Source organism: Phascolarctos cinereus, unplaced genomic scaffold, assembly GCF_003287225.1.
Source record: "Phascolarctos cinereus isolate Bilbo 61053 unplaced genomic scaffold, phaCin_HiC Scaffold_2;HRSCAF=192, whole genome shotgun sequence".
NCBI classification, from domain to species: domain Eukaryota; kingdom Metazoa; phylum Chordata; class Mammalia; order Diprotodontia; family Phascolarctidae; genus Phascolarctos; species Phascolarctos cinereus.
The window spans coordinates 60,569,920-60,590,917 of record NW_027555625.1 but is presented as its reverse complement, the minus strand read 5'-3'; the positions used below and the strand labels follow the sequence as shown (position 1 = coordinate 60,590,917).

Genomic DNA, 20,998 nt, shown 5'->3' with positions numbered 1-20,998 from the left:
ACAGAGGTGATGGATTTAAAAGAATGAAACATGACTTTTAGACACAGCTAATGTGGAAATTTGTTTCGCTAGACTATACATATCTGTTGTGAGAGTTTTGATTTTGTTTTTTTAATGTGTAATTGGAGCTGAGGGGTTGACATTGTGGGGTAGGAGAGAAATTTCAGTTTGTAAAAATCAATTTTTAGACAATAAAAATTCATTTGCTACATATTGCCTTTAGATGTAAATACCTGAGGGGGCAGCTAGGTGGCACAGTGAATAGAGCTCTGGCCTTGGAGTCAGGAGGACCTGAGTTCAAATCCAGCCTCAGACACTTAACACTTACTAGCTGTGTGACCCTGAGCAAGTCACTTAATCCCGATTGCCTCACCAAAAAGAAAAAAAAAAGGTGTAAATACCTGTTTCTAGCCTGCTGTTTAAGACCCTGTACAGACTTACTTCATATTAGTCCCATTCATACACTTGATGTTTTAGCCAAAATGACCTACTAGTTGTTCACCATAATCAACACTCTTTATCTAGTCTCCATGTCTTTTGAATGCATTCCCTCACCTCTGCCTCGTACTGTCTTTATCTTCCTCTCTTTGGCTTTTAAAACCTTTTATAACCTGGCCTTTTTGTACTTACTCCTCACCTTCACATGCTCTACAGTTTAGTGAGGCTGGACTCCTTATTGTAGTCATTTACTGGCTCTCCTCCATTCCTGGAATTAATTCTGTCTTTCCTTGTCTCTGCCTTCTAGCTTTCCTCAGCTAAACTTTCACTTTCTGCAGGAAGCCTTTGTCAATCCCTTTATTTTTTATTTTTAATATTCTTTTTATTTTAATCTCGAGTTTCAAATTCTTTCCCTTCATCCCTTCTCCACCCACAAGGAAAGTAGTATAATATCAGCCATACATGTGAAATCATGGGGAACTTTTACATAGTAGTTGTGTTTCAAAAAAAAAAAAGGCAAGAAAAATAAAGAAAGTGAGAAAGTTATACTTTAATTTGCACTCACAGTCAACAGTTCTGTCTCTGGAGGTAGATAGCATTTTCTTCATGGGTCCTTTGGAATAATCTTGAATTATTGTCTTGATCACAGTAATTGAATCTTTCCCAGTAGATCATTGTTACAATATTGCTATCACTGATGCTATCAATGATCTCCAGGTTCTGCTCACTTCACTTTGTATCAGTTCATATAAGTCTTCCCAGTTTTTTCTGAAACTATCCTATTCACCATTTCTTTTTTTTAAATTTATTTATTTTTAGTTTTCAACATTTACTTCCACAAGATTTTGAGTTCCCCTGGTCTGCCCTCTCTTCTATCTTTCTCCCCCTTCTCTTATCCCCTTCCCCTTCTATTTTCTTATAGGGCAGGATAGATTTCTGTACCCCATTTCCTGTATTTCTTATTTCCCAGTTGCACGTGAAAACATTTTTTTAAACATGTGTTTTTAAAACTTTGGGTTTCAAATTTTCTCCCTCCCTCCCCACCCACCCTCACTGAAAAGGCAAGCAAGGCAAGCAACTCAATATAGGTTATACATGTTCAGTTATGCAAAACACTTCCATAGTAGTCATGAAAAACTAACTCTATTTGCCTTAATGCTATCCTGCCCCCCCATTTATTCTATTCTTTCTTTTGACACTGTCCCTCAGAAGTATTTGCTTCTGATTACCCCTTTTTCTGATCTACCCTCCTCTCTATCATTCCCCTACTCTCTTGTCCCCTTCTCTCCCTATTTTCCTGTAGGGTAAGACAGATTTCCATACCCAACTGAGTGTGTATGTTATTCCCTCCTTACGTTAAATCCTATGAAAATAAGATTCACTCATTCCCTCTCACCTTCCCCCGTTTCCCCTCCACTGTTAGAGCATTTTCTTTTCTGTTTTTTGTGAGGTACTTTACCCCATTCTACCTCTCCCTTTCTCTTTCTCCCAGTAAAGTCCTCTGTCACCCCTTAATTTTATTCTCCAGATATGACCCCTTCATCTTCAAATCACCCTGTGCCCTCTATCTATCTATCTATCTATCTATCTATCTATCTATCTATCTATCTATCTATCTATCTATCTTTCTATCTATCTATCTATCTGTCTATATCTGTGTGTGAGTGTGTGTGTGTGTGTATATGTATATATTATATATATAATATATATATACACACACATATACATATACATGTACACACACACACACACACATAATTTTTTCCCTCCAACTACCCTAATACTGACAAAGGTCTCATGAGTTATAAATGTCATTTTCCCACGCAGGAATGTAAACAGTTCAACCTTAATAAGTCTCTTATGATTTCTCTTTCCTGTTTACCTCTTCATGTTTCACTTGAGTCTTGTATTTGAAAGTCAGATTTTCTATTCAGCTCTGGTCTTTTCATCAGGAATGCTTGAAAGTCTTCTATTTCACTGAATGACCATTTTTTTCCCTGAAGGATTATACTCAGTTTTACTGGGTAGGTGATTCTTGGTTGTAATCCTATCTCCTTTGCCCTCTGGAATATTGTATTCCGTGCCCTCCAGTCGCTTAATGTAGAAGCTGCTAAATCTTGTGTTATCCTGATTGTGTTTCCACAATATTTGAATTATTTCTTTCTGGCTGCTTGTAATATTTCCTCCTTGCCCTGGGAACTCTGGAATTTGGCTACAATATTTCTAGAAGTTTTCTTTCGGGGATTTCTTTCAGGAGGAGATCAGTGGATTCTTTCAATTTCTGTTTTGCCCTTTAGTTCTAAAATATCAGGGCAGTTTTCCTTAATAATTTCTTTTTTTTTGGTGGGGGGGAGGCTAGGTAATGGGGTTAAGTGACTTGCCCAGGGTCACACAGCTAGTAAGTGTTATGTGTCTGAGACTGTATTTGAACTCAGGTCCTCCTGAATCCAGGGCTGGTGCACTGCGCCATCTAGCTGCCCCTTCCTTGATAATTTCTTGAAAGATGATGTCTAGGCTCTTTTTTTGATCATGGCTTTCAGATAGTCCAATAATTTTAAAATTATCTCTCCTGGATCTATTTTCTAGGTCTGTTGTTTTTCAAATGAGATATTTCACATTGTTTAATAACTTTTCATTCTTTTGGATTTGTTTTACAGTGTCTTGCTTTCTCATAAAGTCACTAGCTTCCAATTGCCGTATTCTAATTTTTAGGGAAGTATTTTCTTCAGTAAGCTTTTGGGCTTCCTTTTCCATTTGGCCAATTTTCCTTTTTAGGGCATTCTTCTCCTCATTGGCTTTTTGGACCTCTTTTGCCATTTGGGTTAGGCTATTTTTTAAGGTGTTATTTTCTTCAGTATTTTTTTGGGTCTCCTTTAGCAGGCTGTTGACTTGTTTTTCATGATTTTCTTGCATCACTCTCATTTCTCTTCCCAGTGTTTCCTCTACTTCTCTTATTTGCTTCTCACAATCCCTGTGTGCTCTTCCAAGGCCTGAGACTGATTCATATTTTTTCTTGGAGGTTTTGGATGTAGGAGCTTTCACTTTGTTGTCTTCTGGTTGTATGTTTTGGTCTTCTGTGTTACCAAAAGAAGATTCTGTGGTATGACACTTCTTGAGAGGTTTGCTCATGATACCAGCCAATTACTTGAGTTATAAACTCTTTATTAAGGTAGAGGTCTGCTTCCAATGTGGAGAATGTACTGTCCCAAGCATTGGAGGTTTGTACAGCTGTTTTCAGAGATATTTCTAGGGCCCTGTAAATTTTCAGTTCTTCCAAGGTGGTATGATAAGGGGCGAGGTGTTTACTCCTTTCCTGGCCTGTGCTCTGGTCTATTAGTGACCACAAGCACTCTTTTCTGTCTTTTAACTATGAGGAGGATTTCTTCTTCACAGCCACTAAAAGCTCCACCACACCAGCCCTCCTCAGAGCCCCAGTACTGCCCCTCAGAACTGTGACTCAGACCCAAGCACACGGGCAAAGCAAGAGATTCCCACTGCATCACCAGCAAAGAGATCCCTGCAGTCTCCCTCTGATCAGCCACCCGATTCCCCCTCAGTCTTTGGTTCAGAAACTCAGGAGGCAGCTGCTGCCCTGGGGCCGTGCTCGGGAACTGGGGCTGAGACCTTGCTTCTCTCTCACCACAAAAACAGACTTTTCCCACTGACCTTCTAAGTTGTCTTTGGTGTCCGTGGGTTGAGAGGTCTGGAAACTGCCGCAGCTGCCTGTGATTCAGTCCTGTGAGGCCTGCTCCAGGTTCATGGCAGCCTGAGTGTGCATGCCAAACTGTGCTCCTCGTTCGGCCTGGTGCAATATACCTTTCTAATCAACCATCCAATTTGTCTGGGGCTGGAAATTTGTTTCACTCTGTCTTTTTGTGGGTTCTGCTGCTTTAGAATTTGTTTAGAGCCATTTTTTGTAGGTTTTTGGAGGGGCTTGGGGGAAAGCTCAGGCAAATCACTGCTTTCACTCTGCCATCTTGGCTCTGCCCCTGTTCACCATTTCTTATAGCACAGTAGTATTCCATCACAATAATATACTATAACTTCTTTAGCCATTTCCCAGTTGATAGGCATTCCCTCAATTTCTAATTCTTTGGCACCATATGAACATGTTTTTGTACAAATAAGTCCTTCTCTACCTCCCCCACCCTTTTTTTTTTCATCTCTTTGGGATACAGACCTGGTAGTGATATTGCTGGATCAAAGGATGTGATGTACAGTTTTATAGCCCTTTGGGCGTAGTTCCAAATTGTACTCCAGGATGGTTGGGCCAGTTCACAATGCTGCCAACAATGTGTTAGTGCACCTATTTCCTATATCCCCTCCCACATTTTTCATATCTTCTCATTTTAATAATTTTTCCCAGTTACACATAAAAACCATTTTTAGCCTTCATTTTTTACAGTTATGAGTTCCAAAACCTCCTGCCTTTCCCCTTCATTGAGAAAGAAGGCAAACAATTTGATAGAGGTTATACAGGTACAGTCATGCGAAACGTATTTCATGTTGTGCAAGAAAATGCAGACCAACAAAACAAGAAAAATAAAGTTTTAAAAAGCAGTAGACCATTTGTCCTTTCTGGTAGGTGTGAGGCAATACCTCAGTATTGTTTAAATTTGCACTTCTCTAATCAGTAGTCCCCAGTCCTTCTTAATTGGTAGTGTCTTCCCTCTGAGACTACTCCAGTTTATTCTGTATATATCGTGTTTGTGCTTAGTTGTTTGCAAGCTGTCTCTGCCATTATTTTTGTTTGTGAACTTCAGAGAATGTACTGGTTTTTTTCATTTCTTTTCATTTCTGGTGATTAGCATAATTCTTGGCACATAGTGTCGTTCATCCTTTGTTTTCAAAGAGGACCAAGGACATCAGGAGGATGATGTCTTGACTTTCAAGTGAATTGGATAAATTCTCACTTAAAAGTGAAACAGAGCTGTACAGAGTCATCAGCCTTACTCTCTCTCCTCCAGAGTCATCCTGATGTTGTGGGAGACCTTGGCATTTTTAAGCTGAGGCCTTTCCCAGGTCTCAGTTTGTCTGAGGCAACACCCATTCAGTAGTTTAAGGGCAGGTAAGAATTGAGATTATAAGATGGTCTTTAAAAAAAAAAAGATCTAGTATTGAAACACTAATGCATTATTGGTAGAGCTGTGAACTGATCCAACCATTCTGGAGAGCATTTTGGAAGTATGCCTGAAGGACTCCAAATCTGTGACCCAGCAATACCACTTCTAGGTCTGTACCCAAAAGGGATCATAAAAATGGGAAAAGGACACACATGTACAAAAATATTTATAGTAGCTCTTTTTGTGGTGGCCAAGAATTGGAAATTGAAAGGATGCCCATCAACTGGGGAATGGCTGAGCAAGTTGTGGTATCTGAATGTAATGAAATACTATTGTGCTATAAGAAATGATGAACAGGCTGACTTCAGAAAAACCTGGAAAGACTTGTATGAACCGATGCAGAATGAAGTGAGCAGAACCAGGAGAACATTGTACCACAGTAACGGCCACATTGCGTGATAACTAATTTCTATAAACTTAGCTTTTCTTAGCAGTGCAGTGATCTAAGACAGCTCCAAAAGACTTATGATGGAAAATGCTATCCACGTCCAGTGAAAGAACTACGGAATCTGAATGCAGATCAAAACATATTATTTGCTTTTTTTGTTGTTGTTGTTTTGTTTCTTCTTTCTCATAGTTCCTCCCATTGGTTCTAATTCTTCTTTACAACATGACTAATGTGAAAACATGTTTAATAGGAATGTATATGTAGAGGCTATATCAGATTGTACACCATCTTGGGGGGGGGAAGGAGGAGAAGAAAATTTAAAATTCAAAATCTTATGGAAGTGAATGTTGAAAACTAAAAATAAATAAATTGAAAACAAGCAAACAAAATATGGCCTAGTTTGCCTTCACAGAGGAATCAGTCTACAAGAGGAAGATTTTCAGAATTTCTGTCCAGAACAGAAACATTTGCTGTTTACACTTACCCTGAGCCATCAAAACCCAAACAGTGAGCAAGTGAGGCTTGGGCTGGGCCAGTCAGTAAGATTCAGAGTGATTTGGGTCTAAAGGCATAGTCAGGTAACTCCTTTTGAATTCCCAATGGGCTTTATCAAAGTCTGGTTTTTCAGAGCTATATTTCAAGAAATCATAAATGAAAACTATATGAAACAAAATAATTAATCATCTCGGTTTTTCGGGGAAAAAATGATGGAATAAATAAGTAGGGAAGAAAAACAATCTAGTCCCCAAACCTCAGGATAACCTTGTGAAGTATAAGCTGTCAAGATTTATATTCCTTTGGACAGAGCACCCACATGTAAGGGTATATTCTCCACGTGAACAGAGGAAGAAGACAAGGAAAGGGGGAGGAGGAAATAGCAGCATTGCCCAACTGGAACTGGCCAGTTAGGTTCCCAGGGGGAGGGGAGGGCAGCTACTACTACTCACAGATTGTTGTTTGTCCTTTGTTCTCAAAGGGGACCAGTGACATCAGGAGGGTGATGTCTTGGCTTGCAAGTAAATTGGATTTGGTGCTTAATAAGGGCAGCTAGGTGGCGTAGTGGATAGAGCACCAGCCCTGAAGTCAGGAGGACCTGAGTGCAAATTTGGCCTTGGACCAAACACTTGACTCTTACTAGCTGTGTGACTCTGGGCAAGTCACTTAACCCCAGTTGCCTTAAAAAACAAAATAAGTGCTTGTTGATTGGACTTCAAAGCTAAGACTTTTAAAGCCTTTTGTGACTGCTGCTCCCTTCCCAGTTGATGCTCTCTCTTTGTATTGTGTATGTTCTTTAACCCTCAAAAGAATGAAAGCTCTTTGAGGGCAGGGACTATTTCATTTTTGTATCCCTGTGTGCCTTACACACAGACACAGCATAAGTGTTTGAATTGAATTATTAAGTGTGTAAACTTAAAAAAGAAAATGTTTTGTTATTATTTTTGGAAAAAAGGAATTCCCTGAGTATGCTAATGTAGAATAGAATTGACAGTGTTCTGGATTTAGATATTTTTGAAGGCATTCGCAGTTAATTTTATCTTTTCATTTCGTGATTCCTTGACGTCACCCCGTTAACATCTCTTTTACTCCATTCATTCTCTAACTTTGTGCTCCCCAAAGTTAGTCTTTCCATACATATCGTTAATTCAATCCCCTTCCTTCTTTGCCAGCAGATTGCCTCCACTGTCATTCCCCTACCTCCTGTATTCTACATTACGTACAATTCCCTCTATACTGGCCCTTTCACTGATATCTACAAACATGTTCAGGTCTCCCCATATTTATTGGCAGGTAGGTGGCACAGTGGATAGAGCACTGGACTTGAGTAAGGAAGATTTGAGTTCAAACCCTGCCTTACTTACTAGTAATAACCCTGTGACCCTGGGCAAGTCACTTAGTCTCTCTATCTGTTTAAATTGTAATACAGGAATAAAAATAGCATTTACCTCCCAGGTAGGCATGTGGATAAATGAGATAATATATATAAAGCCTTTACAGACCTTAAAAGTGCTTATGTAAATGTTAGTTATTAACTACTATTTGAAAAAACCCTCCTTAAGTCATAGATTTTAGAGCTGGAAGGCAACTAGGGATCATCTAGTTATTTACAGATGCTTATTTACAGATGAGGAAACTGATGTATATGGGCATATGATTTGCCCAAGGTATGCAGAGAGTCTGTAGCAAAGTCAAAATTTGAAATCGGATCCAACATATAAATTGAGTAGATGGTGTGATAGTCAATAAACACTTGTTAAGTGCTGGGGATATATAGAAAGGCAAAAAACAATCTCTGCCCTTGGTGGAGCTCATAATCCTATAGCTTCCCTTTGTCTCACTTTACATTTACGGAACACTTTTTTCCCCCAGTAGTTTTGTGGGACAGGTAGTGCCAGACTTAAAATCTCCAGTAAAGGTCAGAGTTGGAAATCTAACCTCCTACTCCTGACAACCAAAGCCATTGCTGTTTCCAGTGCACCTTTATAAGGACAGAGAGTCAGGATGAACTCAAACACCACTACCTGCATAAGGCCTCTCCTAGTCCTCATAGCTATTAGTGTCTTATTTTCTGAAGTGACCTCCCTTCTCTTTTCCTCTGTATTTCTCTTAGATGTGTCTTTTATAACCCTATTTATGTGCCTGTTTCCCCCAGTTGAATGTAAGCTACTTGAGGGCAGGTCCTGGTTTTACTTTTTCCTTGTAACTTTAGCATTTAACATTGTGCACGTAGTTAAGTATTTAATAAATGTTGTTGTTTGATACAGAGCTAGCCTCTAGTAAAGAAGGCCTGAGTACTAGTCCTACCCCTGACACCACTGCTCTTCTGACCCTGACCAAAGCATTTAACCTCTCACTGCCCACTAGGCAACTCTCTAAAGAGGATAAATTATACAAGAGTTGTTGTATATGTGCTTTGGTAGCAGAAGTTTCTTCATCAGGAGCTCACTACCATGTACACACACACACACACACACACATCAGTTGTAAGGGCAGAGTTTAGAAAAAATTGTGTAGATGTAGATGCCACTATTAATGTATGATCTGTACATAAATTGATCCAAAAACTTTGGAATTAAGAAAAGTTACCAAGCTCTTTGTAATGATTCCATTACTAGACTTTGTCTACCAATCAAGTCAAAGATAGAAAGAGTCCATGTATACCAAAATAGTCAAACACATGCTTTTAGTTTTGTTTAGATTTTAAACTTAAAACACCAAAAAAAAAAGAAAGAAAAAAGAAAAAGAAAAAGCTGTTCCCTACACCTAGCCAGGACCAAAGAGGATTCTATACAAAACCATGGATCTCCGTTTCACATTACTTCTTTTAAAATGCACATAGAAGTTATTTTAACTTTATATATTATAACTTTATAATTTATTAAAACTTTGAAATTTGCCCTACTTATTCTATGTGTCATTCTGAGCTTGCTTCTGCTTCTTCTGTGCTTTTTAGGAAATGTTACAGTGGCTCTTTTTGGCATCATTGTTGCTTCTCAACCCCTCCCCCCATTAGCTGAAAGAAAGAAAAAAATTCCTCGTAGTAAATAAGCCTAGTGAAACAAAATGAATCCCCATATTGATGCTGTGTCCAGAAGGGTAGGTCCTTTTACCTCATGTCTGTCACCTGTTAGGAGGTGGATAGCATGCTTCCTCATTAGTCCTGGAGATATGGTTGGCCATTGCTTTGATCATAGTTCTAAAGACTTTCAAAATTATTTGTCTTTACTACGTTGTTGTACTCTATAAATTGTTCTCCTGGTTCTGCTCAGTTTACCCTATGGCAGTTCATATTACCCAAGACTCTTTGAAATCATTTCTTTCATCTCATTCATATACCACATTTTGTTCAGCCATTCCCCAATTGTCTGAGGCTGAGGCAGCCATTTCTTTTCTGTTCCCCCTTTAATCCCTCCTTCAGGATCAGAAAGTTTATTTTACTTTTACTTTATTTCTCTTCAGTGGCATGTAAATGTTGAGAGGTGGGGTGTCCTCCACTCTTTTAAGTTTAATCTTCATTATTACATTTTGTCTGCCACTTTTAAGTGTAGATAATCAGTGAAACAACAGATCAAGACCTAATTTGTAGCATTAAAAATTTCCAAGGTGTAAATGCTTAAACTGAAAATTTAACAATTGACTCTCCCAAAGGAATAGGCTCCAGCACACCACTGACTTCCCCCTTTCTAATTTCCTCCTTTTCCATCTCCAGTTGTTTTCCTGGTGAGTTTGATGTATTTTTACACTGTGTGTGTGTAACTCTCCTTTGTCCATTTCAGATAAAAGTAAGATTTATGTGATGTTAATCCCTTTCTCCTGTGTATTCCTCTCACACACTCCAGTTAGGAGAAATAGCAAGTCTCTTTCCCTTCTTCCTTATTTCCACACCCTGCCTTCTCTTTAGACTCTAAGAACAGAACCAATTCACTCTCAGTACCTCTATTTTTATTTCCTCTCTCACTACCCTTGAAGGTTCTAAAGAGACACTTGTTTACTTGTTTCTTCTCCCCCTATTATAAGGTTAGCACTGTATCAGCATACGGTTCCTTCCAGTTGTACAAAGAAATTTTATCTTTTTTTTTCTTTTTTGGTGAGGCAGCTGGAGTTAAGTATCTTGCCCAGGGTCATACAGCTAGTAAGTGTCAAGTGTCTGATGCTGGATTCAAACTCAGGTCCTCCTGACTCCAAGGCCAGAGCTCTATCCACTGTTCCAACCTAGCTGCCCCTAGAAATTTTATCTTTTTAAATGTCTCTGGATTTTTGTGTTTGTACTTCAGAGTTCCTATTCAGCTTTACTTCTTTTCATCCAAGGTACTTTAAAGTCCTTCATTACTGGTCCATTTGTTCCCCTTTAGGATTAAACTTAGCTTTTCTAGGTAAGTTGTTCTTGGTTGTATTCCTGTCACTTTTTGGAATTTTTGGCATATTATATTACAAGATCTCTTTTTTTTTTTTGTAGAATATGCTAGTTCTTGTATGATCCTGATTGTAGCTCCTTTACTTGCCATATTTTTTTTTTTACATAGGAATTCTGGATTTTGACTCTGACATTCTTGAAACTTTCCTTTTGGGCTTCCTTTCAGGAGGTGATTGGTGGATTCTTCTATTTTTTCCTTACCCTGTGCTTCTAAAAGATATGAGCAGTATTCATTTATGATTTCTGGATATATAGTGTCCAGATTTTTTTGTTATCATGTTTTCCAGATCTGTTTTTTTATATCAAATTCCTTACATTTTCTTCTGTTTTGTCTTCTATTATAATACTTGTTATATCATGGAGTCACTGATGTGTGTTTGGTTTGTTCTAGTTCCCAGGGATTCCATTTCTTGGGTGAAGTTTGCCTTTTACCATTTTCCCTTCTGAACTGCTTATTCTCCTTCCAATTATTTCCTCTATAGCTTTCATTTCATTTTAAAAATCTCTTCATTTCTTCCATGTATTCATGTAGTCCTTTTGAAAAATCTACTTTTTAAAGTCTCTCTTGCAATTGTTATTAGATTTGCTGTAGTTTTTTGTAACTGGTTTGATTTGCTCATTTCTCCAGCTTTAGTGCCTAAACTAGGGCTTTGTGCCAGAGCCAGGCCTCACCTCCTGCTGCATTTTAGAGGTAGTAGGCCCTCTTCGGTCTCACAATGTGGCTTGATGTCCACCTCCCAGGGTGTAGCCTATCTGTCTCTTTGTGGTGCAAAGTGTTAGATATTCAAGGCCTTCTTTTGAATCTCAGGACACATTAGGAGCCTCAGAGCTTGGTCTTTCACAGTCTGTGCTCTGTGACACTGTGCCTCCATGGATCTTCCAAGATCCCCATGCTAGGCTTTCTGACCACCATGGAGCTTTGTTGGGAAACCTTCTGTTCTTGATGCCTCTGGACACAAAACCTTACAGGCTACAGTTGCCTCATCTCTGGTCACATTGGTGCTGGCTTTGCTTCAGGAACCTCATTCTCCTGTCATCTCTAGGTAACTAGCCGAATTTTTGTGCAGTTCTGGGGTAGAACATGTTTTGGGTTTCTTGTTATTATTCTGGTGCAAACCTCAAGGTTTTGCTGAAGTTACTATGTGATGGCTGCCAGCTTGCCTCTTGTACAAGTAGTCATCTCAGAATCCAAAGCCATACTTATTGTGGCAGTAAAAAAGGGGGGAAAAGTTTCTGCCCATCAAATAGAGAGGTAACTGAACTGATTTTGGTATGTTAACGTAATAGAATATTATTGTTGTTGTTCAGTTGTTTCAGTTGTGTCCAACTCTTCATTACCCCCATTTGGAGTTTTCTTTGCAAAGATAATGGAGAGATTTGCCATTTCCTTCTCCAGCTCATTTTACAAATGAGGAAACTGAGGCAGACAGGGTTAAATTGGTGTCTGAGGCCGGATTTGCTATCAGGTCTTCCTGACTCCAGACCTATTGCTATATCCACTGTTCTACCTAGCTGCCCATAAAGAAATAATAAATAAAAGGAATTCAAAGAAACATGGGAAATTTTGCATGAACTGATGCAGAACCAAGAGATTGGTATATGTAATGACTGGAATATAATGTAAAAGAAAAAAAGACATCATAATTCAGATTATACCCAAGGTCCAACCTTAGTTCTAGTTAACTGATGATAAAACATATTTTTTCCTCCTGGTGGAGAGGTAGTCATCTAAGGATACAAATTTTTTAATATGCTGTTGATCATGGTAACCATGTTTGTTTTGCCTGTTTTTTTTTTCCTTTGTTATAACTGAGAGTTGTATTTGAGGTTGGGTAGCATATTGGAAAGTGAGTATACTGTTTTTAAAAAGTGTCAGTGAAACAATTTGTAAAAGAAGAAAAATCAAATTGTCCCTGTGAGGAGCAAATAATGAGAAAGCAGGAAAAAACAGTTAAACTTAAGCTGGAGTTGCTTTATATATACTTTTAATGACTGGCTTTTGACTTTCACATATCACGTATCATGTATCATGTAGCCTTGTTTGTTTTTTTATTAAAATGATAACTTGACAACTATAGAATTTGGTTGATGTCTAAGGAAAGAACATTCAATTGCAGAACTCTCCTGGAAAGGTATAATTTTAGATGATGAATTTTCTTTATATTATGTTTAGTCTTTACCTTGTGATATCTGGCAAGCCATCAGTTCATTTTGGAAAGAGGCAGTTTTCAGTCTCCAGCTAACAAACCATACAGATGAAATGGCTGTTGTATCCCTGCATCCTAGCTACCATCCTTATTGTTGTTGGAGCCTCTGCCTGGTTCCTACTTCCATTCTCCAGAGTTGATATTAGACCTGAGGCACATGAACCTCTAGAGCTCACAGTTAGCCACTTAGGGCAACCATTATGACTTGTAACCGGCATTATAAGTTACACTAGAGGGTTGTAGAATCATAGATTGAGTTAGAAGAGACTTTCTTCCAAATCCCTCATTTTACAGATAGGTAAAGTGACTTGAAGTGATTTGCCCAAAGTCAAATGAATAGTAAGTAGCAGAACCAGGATTTGAATGTCCAAATCTAGTTGTCTTTCTTTTATGCTACACTGCCTTTCAATCCTTCACTACAGTCTTCCTCTGTTGCATAGAAGCTTGAAGGTGCTTATAATTTCTCAAGAAGTATACCAAGTTAGGGGCAGCTAGGTGGCACGAGCACCAGCCCTGGATTCAGGAGGACTTGAGTGCAAATGCTACCTCAAACACATAACACTTACTAGCTGTGTGACCCTAGGCAGATCACTTAACCCCCTTGCCTAGCCAAAAAAATCCCCAAAACCTAAAAAGAAGTATACCAAGTTAAACTGGAAAGACCTCAGATGTAGGCCTTAGTGATGCATTGTTACCACAGACCTGGAACTAGTTTTCCTAAGTTTGGAAAGATTTGTTACCAGAAAGTGGTTCAATTTTGCCAGAACAATTCAAGAAACTTTTCATACAGACATGAAGAAATTATGATTTCAAATATTAGAGGGAATTGTCCTTAGTAATAAAATGAGTGTGGGTTAAATAGGCTATTGTTGCTTAATCTGGAGATCTCACAGTAGCCTAGAACTTTATTTCTTGCTGTTACTCACAGGTGACATTTCCATCTCTGATTTCTTTGTCTTTGGACAAGCTGTTCACCCAGGCTGAGAATGTACTTTCTCTTCATTTCTGCCTTGTACAATCCCAGGCTTTGTGTTTAAAGCTCAGCTTAGACAGAAGCTCTCACAGGCAGAAATCCTATTGGTTTCTGCATCTGCTAGATATACATGGTATTTTCCCCACTAGAATGTATACTTTGTCCCCAAACCCACTACTTATATGAATTTCTTTCTGTCAAAGGCACTGTGTTCCTTCTAAGGTTCATGACCTTGGTCATCCTTGATTCCTTATTCTACCTCATCTTGAATATCCATTTAGTTGCAAAGTCTTCTTGACTCTGCCTTTACAACATCTCTTGTATCCATCTACTTCTGTTTCCTCACACAGCCAGCACCCTAGTTTAGGCCCTCTCTAACTCTCATGTGGTCTGTTGCAATAGCTTCCTAATGGTCTCCCTTTCTTCACTCTTCTCTAGTTGATTCTTTACCTTGATGCTTTACCAGATAACTATGTCACTGCTGTACTCAGCAAACTCTAGCAGTTTCCTACTACCTCTAAGGTCAAAATCAAACTCTTCTTTTTGGCAGTCAAAGAAGCCCTTTACAATCAGTGAACCTTTCCAGCTTCATTATATATTACCCCCCTTAACATACTCTACAGTCTAGACAAATTGGCCTTTTTGGAGTTTGTCATATTACATTCCATCTCTCATATCCCTACCTTTGAACTGGTTGTCCCCTGTGTCTGAAATACCCTCCCTCTTCTACTTCTTAGAATTCCTTATATCCTTTAAAATTCAACTTAAGTACCAGCTTCTAGTTGAAGTCTTTTCTGATTTCCCTAAATAAATTTTGTGTATATTTTGTATGTACTTACATGCATATATGTTGTATCCCCTGTCTTGATTGTAAGCTCCTCGAAAGCAGAGATTGTTCAGTTTTTGTCTTTGTTCCCTCAGCACTTAAGCTCCATGCCTGGCAGATAGTAGGACCTTAATATATATTTATTTGTTGATTGATTATGCCCTCAGTCCTTTCCCCTTACTTCTTTAGTAATGATCTGCTCTTTCTCATATGTCTCCAGTCATTTTCTCTCAACTGGCTCATTCTCATCTACTTTTTAAACATGCACAGGGCTAGCAGTGCCTTCCTAGAGGTATTCTTCAACCCATCTGGCTACCATCCTTTCTCTTTCCTCCCCTAAATGCCACAATATTTCAAAAGTTTCCTGTGTTCCCATGCCTGCATCTCTCTCTGCCTCTCTCTCCCTCTCCTTCCTTCTCTCTTTCTGTCTCTCCCCTTTCCCCTTGCTTCTTCCCTCTCCCTCTCCCACCCAACTCTTACTACTTTACCTCTCTCCACACTACTCTATTGAAACTAGCATTTACGAGAACTTACCAATCATCTTTGAAATGCTAATTCCAATGGCTGTTTTTTAGCCTTTATCCTTTGAGCTCCTTTGAAGTGCTTGACACTACTGACCATCCCTTCCTTCTGTATACTGCTTCTTGCTTTGGCTTCAGCCTTCACTTTCCTAATTCTCTTCTTGTCTCTCTGTTGGTTCTTTGCATTTTCCCCTAGCTACTCATCCTCTTCCAGATGCTCTAAGTTGTATGTCCCCCTGCCTTCAGCCTTCTTCCCTTTTCTCTACACTCTCATTTAGAAATCACGTTCACTTCCAGAATTTCAACTATAGAAGAACTCCCACTTCTGTGTCTTCAGCCTTGACCTATTCAAATCACAGACCTCTGTCTACAGCTGCTTATTTGGATTTTCTACTAGCACTTCAGACTTACCTTGTGAAAAAGTGACTTCGCTTTGTTAGAGATATTGCCATTCACCTGTTCTGCAAAGCATATAATCTTGCTGTTTCCTTTGACTCTTCACTTTCTCTCATCTCACACATTCAGCCAGTTACTAAGCCATGTCAGTTCTCCCTCTGCAATAAGTCTCCCATTCATTCCTCTTTCCTCCCACTAATGCTGCTGTAGCGCTTCATGCCTTGGCCACCTGACTGGAATATTGAAATATCCCCCCAAAGAGGTCTTTCATTGCCTCTGCTTTCTCTGACTTCCAATTCATCCTTCACAAATTCATCTTTCATCCTTTGCTAGACATTTGCTGGGGCCATACCCTAACTTTCCAAACATCTCGTACTATTCAGCTTCACATACACTCTGCATGAGCTGAATCACACTATTCACCATCTCTGACACAACCCCCAAATAGCCTATGCATTTCTGCCTCTTTACTCTTGTTCATTCCTCCCCCCCTCCACCTGATGAACCCCTAGCAGTACTTTAAACTCCGACTTAAATACCACCTTTTGAGACCACTTTCCTTGAATTCCACTCCCTTTTCCCCAAATTACAGACTTTTTTTCTTGACTCTCATATGGCACATTATTTGCCTATGTATTTATATTTTGTATCATAGGTTAAAAAAAATTGTGTGTGTCTCACATTCCTTTATTAGAATGTAAGTCTTAGGAGGGCAAAAGCCCTGCCTTAAATAAATGTTAGGATTTCATAATAATTTCACCATTGGCAGAACTTAAATGAAGGGAGGTAGCAGTGGTTGTGCCTGTTTTCTTCACCACTTTCAAAGCAATATAATTAGTAGGGTTGGTGTGTAGTTCTTATGCTGCTAGTAATGAATATCTTAGTTATATGTAGTGATTTTATTGTTTTCAGTTTTGTTTTCATTTTGTTTTTGCAGTTTTGATGAAACAAGAGCATAGAGAAGAGATGGATTTGTCTTCAGTTCCATCTTTGTCTGTGCCTCAGAGTGGCAATGTTGAAAGCTTACATACTGTCCAGACACCATTGCCTTCCTCAGATCCAGGGCAACCACACGACAGTTTATTGCCTAGAAGTCTTGTTTGTCCCATCCAGCAACCGTATACATCACTGGTGACCTCCTCAGCATCCCATCTGTCCCATATGCAAAGTACGAACATTAATCCTGGTGAAGAATGTCATCTGATGCCTTCTGTGCTACATCAGTCTTTTCAAGCCACATCTGCTCCTCCTGTGAGGTCTTCCTACCAGCCTATGCAAACTAATGTTATGTATAATGGACAGACTTGTCTTCCCATTAATGCTGCCTCTAGTCAAGGATTTGATGCAAATTCATTTCAACAGGATACAGCTGTACCTAATTTAATAAATCTTAGCTGTCAACCTCTGCCACCAATACAATTTCATTCTTCAAATTCAGGGTCATTGTCAACATCTGCTCCAGGAGCAGGACATCCCTTAGTACATACAACTCATTCAGGGCAGTCACTGCCTCACCTGCAGCCAGTGGGATACCATTGTTCAAACATAGGACAGGGTCCTGTTACTTCTACAACAAGCCAGTCCTTGGGACAGCCTTCCCCTCAGTTACAACCAGGAACGTACCATACTTCAAACCCTGGGTCTACTACAACTTCCTCACCAACAGCCTCTCATCCCCTGGTCCATTCACCACTATCTGGACCCCCATCTCCTCAGTTACAGCCTATGCCTTATCAGTCTCCAAGCTCAGGACCTGCTTCATCCCCATCTCCAACGACCATAACTCACTCTGGACAACCCTCACCTCAAGCACACAGTCCTGGAGTGGGAGGTATTTCTGTACCTTCATCATTAGTATGTCAGCATAGATGTGATTCATCTTCATTTTCACCTGATGGGGCAGCAATGAACATTAAACCTGAACCTGAAGATCAGGAATTGAATTTTGAAACCATTGGTCTCCAGGATATCACGTTAGATGATGGTGAGTTAATACTTATGTTCTTGTCATTCAGACAAAGCTGAGACCATTCTTCTTGAAAAGTTCTTCGTTGTATTTTATGCCATGTTGCTATGGTCTAGGTTTTCAAATACTTTTATTTTTCTTGAAAATTTAATGTTGACAAGTAGCATTTCATAGCAGGTAAAGAACTGACCGAGACAGCTAGGTGCTGCTGTGGATAGAGCTCTGGTCTTGGAGTCAGGAGGACCTGAGTTCAAATTTTGCCTCAGATGTGTGACCCTGGACAAGTCACTTAACCCAGATTGCCTCGCCAAAAAAACAAAACAAAACAAAAAACTGACCTCAGTGTCAGGAGAACCAGGGCTCAGTGCTAAGCTCTGACACTGTGTGAAGCTGGGCAAGTGTCACTTTTCAGAGCCTTGTGCATCAAACTGGTAAGTTGGAGCTTTACTTTGGTTCAGAGTAAGTTACAAAGGTCCAGTGAAAAAGTGTGTGTGAGGGGCAACTGGTGGCACAGTGGATAGAGCACCCTGAAGTCAGGAGTACCTGAGTTCAAATCCAGGCTCAGACCAAACACTTGACACTTACTAGCTGTGTGACCCTGGGCAAGTCACTTAAGCCCAATTGCCTAAAAAAAAAAAAAAAGAAAAAGAAAAAGGAAAAAAGTGTGTGTGTAAATACAAGTATACACACACATACACAAAATCTCTTAATTTGGCGATATTGAGGTGCATTCTTAAAAATCTGCACAGTAAACACTGTTTTAGAAAAGATTTGTATTGTTCCAAATCATCTTTCAAAGTTAATAGGATCTAGGAAGTGAATAAAGATGAGGGGGGAAAATCATTGTTACTCATTTAACATGGTCATTGAGAGAGAGAATGCGTGTGTAATTTGCTTCATGCCACTTATCAAACTTGCAGTCCCCAATAGAAGCAGTAGAAAGAGAAGAGACTAGTTTCCAGGCGTTTTTGCTGGCTTAGTGAAAAGTAAAAAACTTATCCTTGCTGTTTAAGCAAAAATTGAGTTGTTGAATTTTGATTTTATGTGATATCTAAACCAGGGAACAAACTGTTAATGTCTGTGTCAGTGATTGAATATTCACTAGAACCAGATTTTCAGCAAACATAGTTGACAGGAAGGAAAACAAACTAGACTTGGAGTCAGGATGCCTGGGTTTAAGTTGTGGCTCATTTCCCCAGAGTGTGTCATCTTGAATAAATGACACCACTTTTTGGGGCTTCAGTCTCCTTTTATAGAAACAGGGTTAATGCGTGCCATGCCTATCTTGGGGGTTTTGTGAGTATCATGTTGGGTGTGATACATTCTTATTATAGTGCTTGTCTCCTCATGTATTAAGCATATAATAATAAAAAAAAAAACCAAACCCTGTATTTTGAGTAGATATGTGTGGTGAGGGTGATTAGGAGTACTTATATGAAGCCCAAAATTCAAAATCCAAGAAAATAAGATCCTGACATATATAGGGTTTCAAGTTGGTGATATCCATGACTCAGAGAAGAGTATACCATAACTACTTGACCTAACTGAATGCAATTTTTTAGTAACTTGACCTAGAACATGTGGTGTCTTAGAGTACAACCTAAAATAAAATACACTGCGGTTTGAACACTGTACTGGTGTTTTTTCATTTTGATAATCCCTGTTCTCTATAAGTAAAAGCAATTAAAAGTGAATATTAAAAAATTAATACCAAACTACTGGATAAATTTTACAAATTAAGAGAACACTTTAAAATTTTTTCAGTATCTTTAAATCCTCTTTGAGTACATTTACCTGGATTGCATCGGCTTTAAAATACTTAAATAGGATTTCTTATAACTTGGTTTAAAATTTTTTACATTTTTAAGAATTATCCTTCTAATTCTTTTTAGCATATTTTTGGGAATATAGTTTCCATAGAAACTTGCCTTAATAAGCAGAACAGATTTTTGTGTTAACCCTCTTTAATGATTAAATGATCTAATAGGATTAGTCTTTGTGGTGGTTATCTTCTTCTTGTCATTCAGTCATGTTCAACCTTTAGCCTGTGGACCTGTCCATGGGTTTTTCTTGGCAAGGATATTAGAGTGGTTTGCTATTTGCTTCTCCAGTGAATTAAGGGAAACAGAAGTTAAGTGACTTGCTCAGAGTCACATAGTTCAAAAGTGTCGGAGGTCGGATTTGAACTCAGGTCTTCCTGATTCTAGGCCCAGTGCTTTATCCACTGAGCCACCTACCTGCCTAATTATTATCTATTGATAGGTTAAAAATGAAGACTGCTGGTTTGTTGTTGTTGTTGTTGTTGTTTTTTGCAAGCTTACAAAAGATACTAGTACCACTCAATGATACTGAATCTCAGTAGTTTGAAAAAATATAATACACCATTGTTTTAAGCTTTTGATTATAAATCTTTCTTGGCCTGGCCTTTGGATGATGTTGGTAATGATAAAAATTAGTATTTATAGAGCAGTTTAAGGTTTGCAAAGTACTTTACATGTGTTATCTCATTTGATTTTCACAACATCCCTGAGAGAGGTGCTAATTTTGTCCTAATTTTACACTGTTTTTAAATGTCTGATGCAGAATTCAAACTTGGGTCTTTCTGACTCCCAGTCTCCTACTTTACCTTGCTTCTCTTCTTTTACCTAGGTCTGCATATATGATTTTAGCCTAAAGACCAAAAGCTTCACATGAGAGCTTCAGACATTTTTTAGACTGGCCATGTCAGTAAATTGGTCTCATCAGAAGTTCAGGACCATTTCTATAAATTTTTTCTTCACTCTTTGATTCTGTTTTTTCTTATAAAAAAAAAAGTGGAGTAGTTGAAATATTTTGAGATATTAAAGATCTACGTATTTCTAGGATATGTTGTTACATGTTTTACTCCAGTGTCTAATCATGACATATAAATGACCTTGGGTCCTTACAGGCAAAGCCAGCAAAACTTAAGCTCTGGCAGGTTTCACCATATTGCAAAGGCTTCTAGTACAGACCTGGTCTCACATGTCATCAGGCTGGCTGCAGAGTGAAGAATTTTTCAGCCACAGCAATTCTCAGAGACCATGTGCTAAGTTCTGGGGGAAGTATTACCATAAATAGAATTATAGGTCCTTAAAGTATTAAAGCTGTATTTTGCGATTAAGAAACATAATCATAGAAGTGATTATGTAGCCTTTTGTCGTTGATGTTTAGTTGTTTCAGTTGTGTCTGACCCTTTGTGGCCCTATTTGGAGTTTTCTTGGCAAAGG

At 38.8% G+C, this 20,998-nt stretch overlaps 1 protein-coding gene across 4 annotated transcripts in view; it reads left to right on the top strand.

Annotated features, from left to right (window-relative positions):
- The window catches only part of NFATC3 (nuclear factor of activated T cells 3), a 186,129-nt gene that overhangs the window by 117,049 nt on the left and 48,082 nt on the right, over positions 1-20,998 (top strand). For 3 of the 4 annotated variants that reach the window (XM_078149410.1, XM_020989294.2, XM_020989295.2), the window contains one exon: positions 16,722-17,768. In XM_078149410.1, coding sequence (XP_078005536.1) covers positions 16,722-17,768 — 1,047 coding nt within the window. Of the gene's footprint in view, positions 1-16,721; positions 17,769-20,998 lie in introns of those variants that run through there. The other variant, XM_078149411.1, reaches the window with a different exon arrangement.